Source organism: Fringilla coelebs, assembly GCF_963513975.1.
Source record: "Fringilla coelebs genome assembly, chromosome: 9".
In the NCBI taxonomy this organism is placed as follows: Eukaryota; Metazoa; Chordata; class Aves; order Passeriformes; family Fringillidae; genus Fringilla; species Fringilla coelebs.
The window spans coordinates 1,135,894-1,150,121 of NC_140067.1; the positions used below are offsets into that span (position 1 = coordinate 1,135,894).

Below are 14,228 nucleotides of genomic sequence, written 5' to 3' on the forward strand. Positions count from 1 at the left end.
CCAGAGCCAGGGGAGGCTCCTGCAAGCGCTCCCAAGCGTGCTGGCCATGAAAACACTTCCACCTCACCTTCCCCTCACCCACATGGAAAAGCAGCACAGCTGGCTTTTCCTCTGCAGAACCTTGGGAAAAGGTTCATCCCCAGAGGGTGCTGGGCACTGTACAGATCCCCAGGGAATGGGCACGGCCCTGAGGCTGCCAGAGCTCCAGGAGCACTAGGACAATGCTGTCAGCCACAGGGTGGGATTGTGCGGGGTAGCAGCCGGATCAGTGATTCCTGTGGGTCCTTCCAGCTCAGGATGTTCCCTGATTCTGTGATTCCCAGGCTGCAGAGTGGACAAGGGGCCCTCTGACAGTTGGTGTTTTCTCTCCTCTCTGCAGGGGAGTGCAGCTCAAGAACCCCTTCTACAGCATCTGGACCACGGAGGTGGGCACGGAGCTGGCTGTATCCTTCCCCTGCTTTGTGGGAGAGGGAAGTGCTCCCTCCTGCCAGGTCCCTGGGAGGTGTGGGCAAACTCCCTGATTTTGGGGGACAGGGGCTGGCCAGGCACTGCAGGAGATCACTGGGGAGCTGAATATGGGTAATGTTTTCTAGGATTTTCTGTTAATTTGTACCATTTTCCCTGGGTAATGTTTTCTAGGATTTCCTGTTAGTTTGTACCATTTTGCCTTAATTTCCTCTGCACAGATGGCCTTTATTATAGTTGCAGGGATCTGCCTGTGCCTCTATTTTCTCTTCCTGTGTTTCATGGTCTTCCAAGTGTTCAGAAACATCAGTGGGAAGCAGTCGAACCTCCCTGCCATGAGCAAGGCTCGCCGCCTTCACTACGAGGTAAGGGTCCTCCTTGGGGCACAGATTCCTTGTTTTTAAAAGACATTTTGGATCTCAGAGTCTGTTCTGAGACCCCCTTTATGCATAATCCCCTCATACTTCCATTTCTTCTCCTCTAATGTAGATTTTTGTGTTAAATGGGAGGTCTTGCTAAGATCATCTGGTTTTTCACGGTATAAATTTGGATTTTTGGGGTCATCATTTCCTTACAAAGTTGCTGGAGGGTGAAAACACAACACATTCCCCCCATCATCCCCATTTTTAGTCCATGATTTTGTATCTTTTTCTGTCCTACCTGATTTGCCTGCTGCCAAACCTGAGGCACTCAGTCTCAGTGCTTAACCTGCTTCTACAGGGGTGCAAATATTTATCCCTAAAATAATTCTGTAATTATGGTCACTTCTTCTTTAAACAAGTCGTTATCACTCATCAGGAATGCACATGAAAAATTCAGAAAACTGGACTTGAAAGAATTTGAAGGAGATACTGAGTGTTTTTCCCTCTAGCAGGAGGCACAGGGGTTCAGCTTGTGGTGCAGAGCTGCTGCTGCCACGCTCCACATCCAAACATCTGGGGAGCAGGGGTCTGGTGTGGAAGAGCTAAATTAATAGTCCTTTGTTGTCGTGGTGTGGCAGGGTAATTACGCAGACACTGACATTTCCACCTAAATTCCAGAACCAGGTTAAAAAAACCCACGCACTCACCCAAAACCAAAAGAATTTGTAAGTAAAAATGTAGAACCAGTGAAAGCAGGGGCGGTGGGCAGTGGGATTGCCAGCCAAGGAGTTTGTCTCGGAATCTCCATCCTGTGCTAGCCAGCCAGCCTTTCCAGACATCGGAATTGCTGCAGCTCCCTCCCAGCCGGGCTGGGGGTGAGGATGAGTGTGGTGAGACCCCGAGCCCACGCTGGGGCACCGACCCCACCTCGTGTTTGTTTTACAAGAGCCGTGAGCTGTCGGGCCGTCCCCCCTGCAGCCCGGCGTGCCACCTCTTCCACTCAATTAACTGCTGCTCAATCAGGCAGCGGGCAAATGTCATGGAAAGGCAGCGCTGTCCAGACGTGCCCACCCCGCGCGGAGCTTCCGGCAGCAGCGCAGACGTGTGGGGAGCGGAGGATATGGGCTGTGCTGAGCGCGGCACAGGAGTGGGTGGAGGTTGTTTTGCTTTGGGGTTTCGTGGGTTGGACCCTTGTTTTATTTTTTATTTTTTATCCTCGTGTCTTGTCTATCCTAAAACCAAAAATGGGTTTTGTGGATTCTGTTAATGTGACCAGTGACATTTCTCTCTAAACAGGGGCTGATTTTTAGGTTCAAGTTCCTGATGCTCATCACCCTGGCCTGTGCAGCCATGACCGTCATCTTCTTCATCGTGAGCCAGGTGAGGGATGGCCCTGGGCTCCCCGGCAGAGCCTCAGCCGCCGCTTCCCAGCCGCTCCCGACACCGCTCGCTGCTGGTCAGACAGGACTGGCCTGTTCTGAGCACGTTTGATAACAAGCTGCTTTTGAAGAAGTAGTTTTGGTTTATTTGAAGCTCTGCCATGCAGTTGCTGAGGCTGGAGCTGGCACAGAGGCCCTTGGCTCCCGGGGAGGGTTGGGGCCGCGCCGTGCGGAAATCGGCCAAGAGGCTTCAGTCATTTCTGAGAACTCAGCGAGAGGAAAATGTTCTGTTCACGCTGAAACACTCGGGTGGCTTTGTGGGCCCACAGAGACGTGACAGCGTCCAACCTTCCCTGGGCTGACTGCAGCCCTGCTGTGCCCAGCAGCAGCTGTACCCATTTGCCCTGAGCTCCCGTGTCACCTCTGTACGAATGAGTTTTTATCACTGCTTGAATCATGGAGTCACAGACTGGCTTGGGCTGGAAGGACCTTGAAGCCCATCCCATGGGCAGGGGCACCTCCCACTGGCCCAGGCTGCTCCCAGCCCCATCCAGCCTGGCCTTGGGCACTGCCAGGGATCCAGGGGCAGCCACAGCTGCTCTGGGCACCCTGTGCCAGGGCCTGCCCACCCTCACAGGGAACAATTCCTTTCAATATCACATCCATTCCTGCCCTCTGTCAGTGGGAAGCCATTCCCTGTGTCCTGTCCCTCCAGGCCATGTCCCCAGTCCCTCTCCAGCTCTCCTGGAGCCCTTTTAAGCCCTGGAAGGGCTCTGAGCTCTCCCTGCATCTTTTGCCTCTCCAGGTGAGCACCCCCAGCTCTCCCAGCCTGGCACCATGGCAGAGGGGCTCCAGCCCTCAGAGCATCTCCATGGATCTCTTTAAGCTACTGTAGTTTTCTTCTTGGCCTGTATGTTGTTCTTTAACAGAAAGCAACATTGCAGCCTGAGCAGTCTGTGTATCTTCAAAGAATATTAATATTGATGATATTTTCATGGATGTTGGCAGCCCTCAGCATGTGGCAGGTTGGTGCTGTCAGCCTGGCCCCTCCTCAGCCAGCCGTGCTCAGCACATCAATTCCCCCATTATTCACGCTGGTTTTCCTGCTATAAAAGGTCTGTTTTTAGCAGGTGGATGTTTAGGGATGCCAGTGGTGTCCCCAGGTAGTGCCCTTTGTGTGTCAATCTGTGCTGAGCACATGCTTGTGGCAGGGGTATCACAGAGCGCAGCGGTTCGGTCACAGTAAATGAGACATCAGAGCTGAAGAAGTCCTGAGGGAATCGCTTTGTCAGGAGCATTTTGTCCCTGCAGACTGAGTCTGAAGAGGAGAATCCCAGCCTGACTTCTGCCTCACTGAACCTGTTACACTCCATTTCCTCCGTCCTGTCGAATTGATGCTGTTCTCACTGATGTACTCCAAGGCTGTGTCTTTATGGAATTTGCTCTTCCTGATGCCTGTGTCTGTTTTCCCTGGACAGGTGACAGAAGGCCACTGGAAGTGGGGGGACATCACGATCCAGGTGAACAGCGCCTTCTTCACCGGCATCTACGGGATGTGGAATCTCTACGTGTTCGCCCTCATGTTCCTGTACGCGCCATCCCACAAGAACTACGGCGAAGACCAGTCCAATGGTAAATGTCCCCAGGTGACCTGAGGGCTCTCAAGGGGACAAAGAGGCACAAAGTAGGGGGTGCCTTCTGTGCCTTTTTTTTTTTGGTCCAAGTGCACACTCAGCACCTTAAAAATTTTGCAAATGATGGTTTGGGTTTCTGTAGCCATGATATTTTATGAAAATTCTTTCCTTAGTGTTTTTCCTCCTGAGAAGATGAGAGGCCTCAGGAACAAAATGTGAGCAATGATTGTTTGCTGCTGTGCAGTGCAACAGGTGGATCTGGGATGGGTCTCACGTGGTTGTTTCTAATAAATGGCCAATCCCAGTCCGGCTGTCCAGACTGTCTTGGTCAGAGACAAACCTTTGTTATTCATTCCTTTTCTATTCTTAGCTAAGCCTTCTGATGAAATCCTTCCTTCTATTCTTTTAGTATAGTTTTTAATATAATATATATATCATAAAATAATAAATCAGCCTTCTGAACATGGAGTCAACTTTCTCATCTCTTCCCTCATCTTGGGATCCCTGTGATCACTGTCACAAATGGTGACCTGACGAGGAAAGAACTGACACAAATGGTACTCTGAGTGAAGAAACCATCACAATTGGACTCCAAGTGATGAAGAGTTTGCACAATTTGCTGACCCTGAGTGAAGAAAAATTCCTCTTTTTGGTGAGTCCCCAGAGGAGCATTGCTGCATTTGGGTAAACCCCGAGTGTGTGGCATTGATGGTCACTACACAAGTGACCACAGAAGTGGCTTCTAGCCTGGAGCTGAAGAACCGAAGATGCTGAATTTGGGCAGAGTTCACAGCCAAGGCTGACCACAGAGAGAGAGAACCTTTTGAAAAGTCTCCCAGACAAGATGTCCATAAGCACAGAGCAGCCTGCTGAAGCCCAGAGGACACTGTCGCATGGTACTGTTAACTCTTCCCTTCCTGAAAATGCTGCCCTTCATGCAAGGTGGGCTGGGATGTGGCAGAGGGTGCCTACGGAGACGGAGGTTCCATTGTCTTCCTCAGAGGAGAAAATTATTGGCATCTGGTGGAAATGGGGTCATGAATACAGAGTTCCTATGGTGAAGAGACATTTCTCTGAGTTTTTCTGATGGGCAAAATACTATGGCTTTTTCACGGATGTGCTGTATTCCCTTGATTCGGACATATGGGAATGCATGGAGTTGGTTTTCGAGGATGCTTTGTACCAGGGATTTGGACTTCCTCGCAGTTATCCGGTTGAAGCTGAGAACAGCGGCCAGCAAGCGGCACCGGCACCGCCCCCGCCGCCCGTCCCGCCGTCTCCCGAGTCGGCTCCTCCGGCTTTGCTGTCTGCACCCGCACTGCAGCTTCCAGAACCCGGAGAAGACGCGGCTGCCTCCAGCCCGGAGGGGGAGGCACTCCCTCCGGCCTCGCTGCCCGCACCGGCCCCCACGGTGGTTCTGCCGCCTTCCGCCGAGCCGGCACCAGTTCAGGAAGATGCTGGCGGTGGCGCCGAGCCCGCGGAGCCATCATCGGAGCCGCCCGCGGCCCCACCGCCCGCAGCGGCGGCTGCCGCGGCACCTGCGATCAGCCCGACCTCCCCGCCGAGTTTTTCGGGCTGTCCCGAGCTGGGACAGGGGAAGGGGACGCCAGCCTTCCCTCCGTGGGGCAGGCGTGGCTCGCCAGCTGGTTGCGGGCACAGCCCGCCTGCCCGTGTTCAAGCTCAGCGTTTTTCGCGGGCCGGTTCGGGTCTGGTTGGGAGATTCCCGTTGGCGTTTGGAATGCCTGACTCCCCCCGCGCGCCCCAGCGGCGTGGGGGAGGTGGATCCCGAAAGTTCTGCCTCTGGTCCCCAGCCCAGAGTGGGCAGGGTTGGTAGCGAGGGGCAGAAAGGAGGAACACCTTTCGCATTTGCATTGCAGAGGCAAGAGAAACAGTGGAAAGCGAGCATCGCTTGCTTGCTGTGGGGAAAAGACATCCCCAGTCCCGAGGTGAAAATACTTGGGAAAGCTTCTCTTCCCCAGCTGCTGGTCTGCAGCGGTTCAGGGGGGACCAAGCGTTCGGTCACTCGCGCTGCACTGGCAGCAGGGTGCCAGGTTGTGAGAACACAGAGCCCGCTCCATGGGCCGGCTCTGGGCCGTCTGGCTCGGCTCCCTGGGCCAGGGCCTCCGCCCGGCCGGCTGCTGGGTTTGGGGGCTTCGCTTCCCCCGTCAGAGCCTGGGCCACCGTTCTGTGGGCCAGGTCTGGGATCCCTGATCCTTCCACGAGGGCCAGGGCCCCCGCAGGGCCTCAGAGGCTCCTCTCTGCTGCTGCTCTTTTGGACAAAAAAAAAAAAAATGTTGAAAAAGCTAGCAGCTCAAAGCATTGAAAAGCCATAAGGGCTGTGGCCAAGACATTTCAGAAATTTTCTCAAAATTGTTTGATAACTGTCAATGGATTTTTGATAACTGTTGATGATTTTCTTCAGCAGTTCTTTGTTTCAGGATTCCACAGTCCTGTTTCAGGACCAAAAGGGACTTTCAGAGATGTCAAACAGGAACATCATCAGTCCATGGACTTTCTCCTGAAACTCAGCTGTTTGGACTTGAAGCAATGAACTTTCTTTGCATTGTTTTTGCATTTTTTTATATTGGACGATTGTTTGGTGATGTGATGGAATTTGTTGTTTTGCAGGTGAAGAATCTCCTGTTCATTCCACATCAGCACTTAATGGAGGTTTTGATTGGCAAAAAAATAAACCTCTCAGGTGTTTGTTCTTTCCTCTGCATGGGCCCAGCAGACAAACTTACAAACACCTTTCTTTTTAATTTATTAAAATAAAAAAGGTGAAATGTAGCCATGATATTTTATGAAAAATCCTTTCCTTAGGGTTTTTCCTCCTGAGAAGCTGAGAGGCCTCAGGAACAAAATGTGAGCAATGATTGTTTGCTGCTGTGCAGTGCAACGGGTGGATCTGGGATGGGTCTCACGTGGTTGTTTCTAATTAATGGCCAATTGCAGTCCGGCTGTCCAGACTGTCTTGGTCAGAGACAAACCTTTGTTATTCATTCCTTTTCTATTCTTAGCCAGCCTTCTGATGAAATCCTTCTTCTATTCTTTTAGTATAGTTTTTAATATAATATATATATCATAAAATAATAAATCAGCCTTCTGAACATGGAGGCAACTTTCTCATCTCTTCCCTCATCCTGGGACCCCTGTGATCACTGTCACAGGTTTCCAAGCTGGCATTTGAATTAATGGCTGAGTTAGACAGGTTTGACTTTAGCCAAGGCTGGCTAGAGCCTTCAGGGTGCCTTTTAGCATTGCCCAGAAGGAACTGTGTGGCTCAGATGAGGGGTGAGGAGTGGAGAAAATAGACCCTCCTGTCAGGGAGCTGTGCTGAGCCAGATGGTTCTGCCTGAGCCTCCTTTTTTCCAGGCTGAGCCCCTTTCCCAGCTCCCTCAGCCACTCCTGGGGCTCCAGCCCCTTCCCCAGCTCCATTCCCTTCTCTGGACATGCTACGGCCCCTCAATGTGTTTCTTGTGCCTCCATTTAAATAGCTGTAAATTAAATAATTTATGGGGGGGGGGGGGGGAAAGTCGCTGGTCCATGGCTTAGGCAGCTGAAAGTCTGGAGGGAATAAAGTAGATCTTTTCCTTTGGAATAGTCCCACATTTTATTGTGAGACCGCACTGATGGAACACCTTTGTTTCTCAGGTGACCTGGGGGTGAACAGCGGGGAGGAGCTGCAGCTCACCACCACCATCACCCACGTGGACGGGCCCACGGAGGTGTACAAGCTGGCTCGGAAGGAGGCTCAGGAGTGACACGGAGGTGCCTCAGCAGGGACCGGCCTGGGGTGGGGAGCAGAGGACACACGAGTCCCTCTGGCTGGAGACCCCTCTGGCCACATCTGCTCCTCGAGCACCCCGTCCCTGGTGCATTCACAGAGCAGCGACAGCGAGCAGAACATTCGTAACTCTTTACTAAGGTGTAGTTATTCCTGGGGGGAGGGCTGTGTATACTGTGTTACACTCGGGCACGTAAAACCCTGCTGGAAGGGCACTGAGGTTGCAAAGTCGCAGGTGCGGATGTGGGGCCGGGCAGAGCTGCCGTGGGGCTGGTTTGAGTTTGCTGGGTGTGCTGGTGCATAAAGCTGCTGCAGGGAGCTCGGGCAGGAGCATGTGCTCAGTACTCTGGGTTTGCTCCTGTGTGTAACTTACACAAGGTGTTGGTTGCGGGGGGGAGCCTTGTTGTAAAAGCATTTAATTCCACCACTGTAGCTGTACTGACCCTTGTCTGAGTCTTTGGGGCAGCCTTGTAGCCACTCTGGATGAAGCACAGCTGGGAGAGGAGCAGGCTGTTAGTAAGGCTTTAGTAGAAGCTGCAGCTGCTTTCTCAGCAGGTTTTACAGCTGTTTGCTGGATAGAGGGAATGGCCAGCCTGGATGCTGAGCTGAGTTGCAGAACAGAGCACTCCTGACCCAAGTTCCCAGCTGGCTGATCCCACAGCCAGCTCCTCCCTGTTCTCAGTCCCTTTGGCTTCCCGTGCTTTTGTGGCTTCCTCCACCTTCCCCTTTTGTTACAGTGCGTCCCTGGGAGCTGGGCAGTCTCGCTCTGTGCGCTGCCAGGCTGGAGCAGAGCTGGATTCTTCCAGGGATTAAGGACTTGAAAGGATCCGCTGGTCATGCAATAATGTGGATCTTTGCTTTCCCAGAGCAGACACAGGCACCTCGCTCAGCCCCATGCTGGGAGGCCTTTGGCAAAGACAGGGGAATGGGAATTGATCCGGTGTGGAGGCTGGAGCTGAGCCCTGCTGAGCCCAGTTCAAAGTGGAAGGTGTGGAAGGGTCTGTGCTGCTCAGGGCACACCTTCCATGGCCTGGAGCATCCCGAGAGCCCCGTGAGCAGGCAGGAGCAAACGTCTGTTAGCTGCTGGTAACATCCAACTCACCCTCCCAGTTCCGGCCCCACAAGATAAGAATCTGCTGCTGCTGTGTGTTGCTGAAGCGTTATAGGGGAGGCAGAGAGGGGAAACGCATTCCTGTCAGCCCAGGTACCATCACGATTCCCGGTACCATAACAATTCCCACCCCAGAATTTATTCATTTACCCTCATCAATTTATTAAAGCTCAATACTATGAAAAAAGAGGGGATGGCACCACAAAATCACCTTGCATGGGTTTGATTGCTGGGCACCATCATATGTCACACCGGGCAGACCCCCCTGCCAAAGGCCTGCTCCCTGTGTGTTCATTGCAGCTCCTACTGGATTTTCTTAAAGCAATTCTGTTTGTTGTGTTTGCCCTCCCCAGGATGCCCAGCTTCCCCTGCCCCTGGAGGCCAAGCAGGTCCAAGCAGCGTTCCTACTGTAGTAGCTACTCCATTAGAAGTGAATTAAATTGACGCACATCCCTGCAACCCCGGAACGTTCCCAGCTGAACACTCGACTTTGCAACTTTACCATCCCTTTTCCCTTGGGTTCTTACGTGATATTTATGTTGTTCCCATAGCTGTGTCCATGGGTTCTTTTCCAGCTTAGACTATAGCATTGTGTTTTGTAAAGGCTCCCCTCGAATGGGGAGCTGCAGCTTTCAAACCAAATTCTGTGTCAAACACTAACAGTTTGTTTACGGGGCGCGTGTGTGTGCGTGTGTGGGTTTTTTATTTCTTCATTTCTCAGCCCAACTCATATGTCTCAGAAATAGTCCCTGGGTCTTATTAAAATATATCCTTTTTTTTTTTTGTTTAGGTTGAGTTCATTTTTACAGAATGCTTTAAGCAATCTGGAAAACATGTAGTTTTGTTAATTTAAATAAAATATACAATATTGTGGATTTGTCGTTGGAATTTCTCATCTCCAATCTCCTCTGGCAGTGGGAAGCCATTCCACCTTGTCCTGTCTTTCCAGACCCTCATCCAAAATCCCTCTCCTGCTCTCCCAGAGCCCCTTTAATTATGGGAAGGGGCTCTGAAGATCTCCCCGGTGCTTTTTCTTCTCCAGGCTGAACAACCCGGGAGGGTTTTCCTTCCTATCCCTGCTTGCCAGCCCTGGAGTTGCCACAGCTGTGCTGTGACCTTTGTGTGTTGGCCATCACCCCACTGCAGTGTTGATTTGGGCATCGCCCTCCATCTGCTGCCATATTTCAAGGTGCTGCTGCCCACTGCTTGGAGCCTGCTCTCCCCATGTTGCCTTGCTGTCTATAATCCAGGGAAAAGAAATTTTTAAAAAGTGTTGGTGTCCTCTCCCAGGGAACAAGTGACAGGATCAACAGGAAACAGCCTCAGGCCATACCAGGGGAGGTTTAATCTTGGAATTTGGGAAATTTTTTCATGGAAAGAGTTGTCCAGCCTTGGCACAGCTGCCCAGGGCAGGGGTGGAGTCCCTATCCCTGGAGAGATTTGAAAGGCGTGTGGCTGTGGCACTTGGGGACACAGGGCAGTGGTGGCCTTGGCAGTGCTGTGGGAATGACTGGACTCAGTGGTCTGAGAGGGCTTTTCCAACCTAAATAATGCCATAATTCTTGACTTGCACTCAGGCAGGAGTGGAAAATTTGATGAAAACAGACGAAGTTCAGTACCAAGAGCCTGAAGTTTCCTTGCAGGAGGGGCTGCCCTGATAAAACAGCACCTGAGGGAGGGCCCGGGTGTGAGCTTTAGGCAGAGCCCGTGGCTCCGTTCCCGCTGCAGTCTGTGCTGGTTCCAGCCAGGCCACAGGCAGTGCAGCTCTTTGGGACCTAAGGAGCGTCAAAAGAGCGAATAAATGAGATTTCAGTGCCTGTAGCACCGCCACCCCCTCGCACACGCTCCTTTCCCGGGCGCATCCTGCCCTGGCAGGGCTCTGCTGCCACCTGCTGCCACCAGAACCCGGCTCCGGCTGGACTGAGCACACACCAGCGATCCTTCGGCAACGAAATGTGGGAATTTGGTGATGTCAGGGAGCCACGATTGCCTGCACGGTGCTGCTCGGGGTCCGGGCTGTCCCGGGAGCTAGGTGTGTCTGGCCGCTGCGCAGGGACGCTACGAGAACAGGCAGGGATGGGAAAAGCCACCTGAGACTGTCAGCGCTGGCTGGGCAGAGGCAGCTGCCGGGGTTTAAACCCACTTCCAGCAGCCCCAAACAATTCATATGTTGTGGGACACTGAAGGGCGTCCCCTGTCCCACCCCAAACCCTGCAGCCCGAAGCTTTTTCTGGGATTTTGTACGGATGGCAGTGAAAGATGGGGTGCACTGCTGGGGAGAGAACGGCAGGAGATGGAGCTGCAGGAGAGGAGCTCCAGTCCTGGTTATAATGGCAGTCACCTGCTCTCGATGACAGGACAGCATCAGAGCACTTTTTGGGGTAAAATAAGCAATGAGCAGCAACAGATTTATTTCTGGAAGGTTTTGATCTGTGGTGGGCACATGGACGTGTCACGGGTCTGCTTCCCACTTAGCACCTGACACCACACTGTGCAAGAGCTCTTAGAGCTCTTCCCTTGTCACAGCCTATTATAGGAAATCAATCCCAGCCTCAGGCTTTAGATCTGGAGGTTTAAATAAAACACGTCTTAGAAAGAACCATTGGAAAGCTTGGAAAATATCTGAAAATGGGATAACTGAGCAAAAGTGGCTAGCACAGAGAACAAATTAGCTACTCATTCCTAGCCAGCATTTCATTGTGGCTAATAAATACCTCATAAACACCAGAAATGAAGGTTTAGAAATACCCCATAAACACCAGAAATGACGGTTTGTAAATCTGCTCTGAAAATCCCCAATAATGATGGGATTCAGGCAAAGTGAATGGCTTGCAGGTTGAGCCTGGCCACAGGCAAGCCATCCTGCACGGAGAGACAGGAACTGTAAAAGCAGATGTAAGATGAACAGGAATTTTCTACAGCAAAAGGAAGGTGAGGGGTGATCCCTGACCCCCACTAACGTTGATTAGTGGACTTTCACAATTCTGCTTTATTCTCCTATTTTCATTATTATCGTTATTAATTCAGACAGGAACTTTTCAAAGCGTCTCAGTACAAATGGGCACCTGGTTTTAGAGAGGCCATTTCTTCTTTAAGGTCTCAGGTTTAAAGTTCCCTTTGCATGGGGATGGATTTGGTCCAAGTTCTATCCCAGGTATTTCAGCCTCATGTCAAGATTGAAACTCCTCTGGGTTTTTTGTGTTAGACAAAAAAACTCCACAGCAGTATGAAATAGGTCTAAAGAGATAGTTTTTGTTGGTCTGGGATAGAAGCATTACAAGGCTGATAGAAGTGGATTTAAAATAAGAGAATACCACAGCGTTAGGAATGCAACAAGGATCAGAGAAATAAGAAATGATAACCCGGAAAACCACAAATGGTTTGGGAAGAATGAGCTTGGGGAAGGACTGGGAAGTGTTCCTCCACAAGTGCTGATTTCAGCACAGTTACTAAGTTGTTTTTATGAATTTCTTCCTCATCTTGGGAGTTCTGCCAGATGTCCTTGTGATCCATAAATCCTGCATTCCCTGTGCCCACTATCAATGGTTCATCCTTCTTCCCAAGCTCTGTTCAACTCCCCCAGGTCTGAGAGCTGAGAAACGTGTCCAGCCCTAACCTTAACAATTCTACCAACAATTCATTTGTTTTTTTAATACATGGGCATCACTTAAAGCTTGTTGGCCGCTGTTTCACAGATTCAGTCTCGCTTTTTGTCGATTAGGCTTGCAAGTATACAAAGATCAAACACCAAAAAAACACCCTTTTTTAAGGTAATCTTACATATCCCACATTTTGCAACGTAGGTGACCCACAAACAGAAACACTTCATTAAATGCATTGATTCGCACCGACCCCCTCAGAGGCCGACGGCCACTTTGGGGCGTGAGGGCGGACGGTGCCTGGGCGGGAAGGGGCGGGAAGGGGCCGTGAGGGCAGAGCCGAGCCCGGGGAACCCATGGGCGGGAAGGGGCCATGAGGGCAGAGCCGGGACCGGGGCGGGGACGGCCCGTGAGGGGAGAGCCGAGCCCGGGGAACCCATGGGCGGGAAGGGGCCATGAGGGCAGAGCCGGGACCGGGAAACCCATGGGCGGGAAGGGGCCGTGAGGGCAGAGCCGAGCCCGGGGAACCCAAGGGCGGGAACGGCCCGTGAGGGCAGAGCCGAGCCCGGGGAACCCATGGGCGGGAAGGGGCCATGAGGGCAGAGCCGGGACCGGGAAACCCATGGGCGGGAAGGGGCTATGAGGGCAGAGCCGAGCCCGGGGAACCCATGGGCGGGAAGGGGCCGTGAGGGCAGAGCCGGGACCGGGGCGGGGACGGCCCGTGAGGGGAGAGCCGAGCCCGGGTGCGGGAACGGCCCGTGAGGGCAGAGCGGGGCCCGGGGAACCCATGGGCGGGAAGGGGCCGTGAAGGCACAGCCGAGCCCGGTGTGGGACCCCGCAGGCGGGAAGGGGCCTTGAGGGCAGAGCTGTGCCCGGGGCGGCGACCGGGAAAGCCGGGGGTAGCTCTCTTCCCCGGCCATGCTGGAGGTGGAACAGCGGGGACACACGGCCGCCTCCCCCTGTCAGGCACCGGGTGGTGCAAGCTCCGGTGTCCCCGCATGAGGGCGTTTGGAGAGACTGCGTTGGGGGAAATTCCTAATAAACGAGAAGAAACACGGCTCGTGATTGTGACACACAATTACTCTTATTTCATCCGGCGGTGTGAGGGATACAAACCCAACAGTGGAATCACAGAATATCCCGAGTTGGAAGTGATTACACGGAGAAGGTCCTGAGTGGACCTTGCGGGCCGCGGCCCCAGGGCTCGGTGGCTTACCCGGCGGGGGCTGAGAAGCTGCTCAGGGCATCCCTGCCCCGTTTAATGCCAGTGGGGGCGAAAACCTGACCCGGCTTTGAAGTTTTTAAATTAAATCAGCCCTAAATTTAAGCTGGGAGATGCGCAGGGTGGATGGAAGACGGCAGAGCCCGGCAGTTCCTGGGGGTCTGCGGTGCGGGGGGCTGAGGGAGGGCGAGACTCGCCTTTGTGCGCGGAGTGAGGGATGGAGCAGCAGAGCTCGGCTGCAGTGGCTTTAGTTCAGGCGGTCGTGTTGATTATTTATTTATTTTCACGGGGCGGTTGAGTGGAAGGCTGGATTTACGAAGGCGCGGAGCCTCCCCTCCCCTGCCGCGGCGGCGCTCCGGGCGAGGGTGGTGCCGCTTCCCGGGGGCTGGAACACGCCTTCCCGGGGGCCGAGCGCGGCTTTCCCGGGGCTGGAGCACGGCTTCCCTGCAGCCGGAATACCTCCTCCCCGCGACTGCCAGGCGGTTTCAGCCCCATTTCGCTGCTCGGTGGAGCTGATGGCTGCAGGTGAATTCTTATTCTCGTCTCGTAGCGTTAAACGTGCATGGGCTGCATGGCTGGGGTAGGGATGAACAGTGGTTTATTTCACGGCAAAAGGATGGGAGTGATTTATTAATTGCTGATTTCAATAACGCACCCTTTCCCCCTCCC

At 53.0% G+C, this 14,228-nt stretch overlaps 1 protein-coding gene across 1 annotated transcript in view; it reads left to right on the plus strand.

Annotated features, from left to right (window-relative positions):
- The window catches only part of WLS (Wnt ligand secretion mediator), a 28,755-nt gene extending 19,028 nt beyond the window's left edge, over positions 1-9,727 (plus strand). Inside the window, exons 8-12 of the mRNA XM_084211345.1 lie at positions 380-443; positions 687-830; positions 2,124-2,207; positions 3,685-3,838; positions 7,495-9,727. Coding sequence (XP_084067471.1) covers positions 380-443; positions 687-830; positions 2,124-2,207; positions 3,685-3,838; positions 7,495-7,604 — 556 coding nt within the window. The 3' untranslated portion in view covers positions 7,605-9,727. The remainder of the gene's footprint in view (positions 1-379; positions 444-686; positions 831-2,123; positions 2,208-3,684; positions 3,839-7,494) is intronic.
- The last annotated feature ends 4,501 nt before the right edge of the window (positions 9,728-14,228 follow it).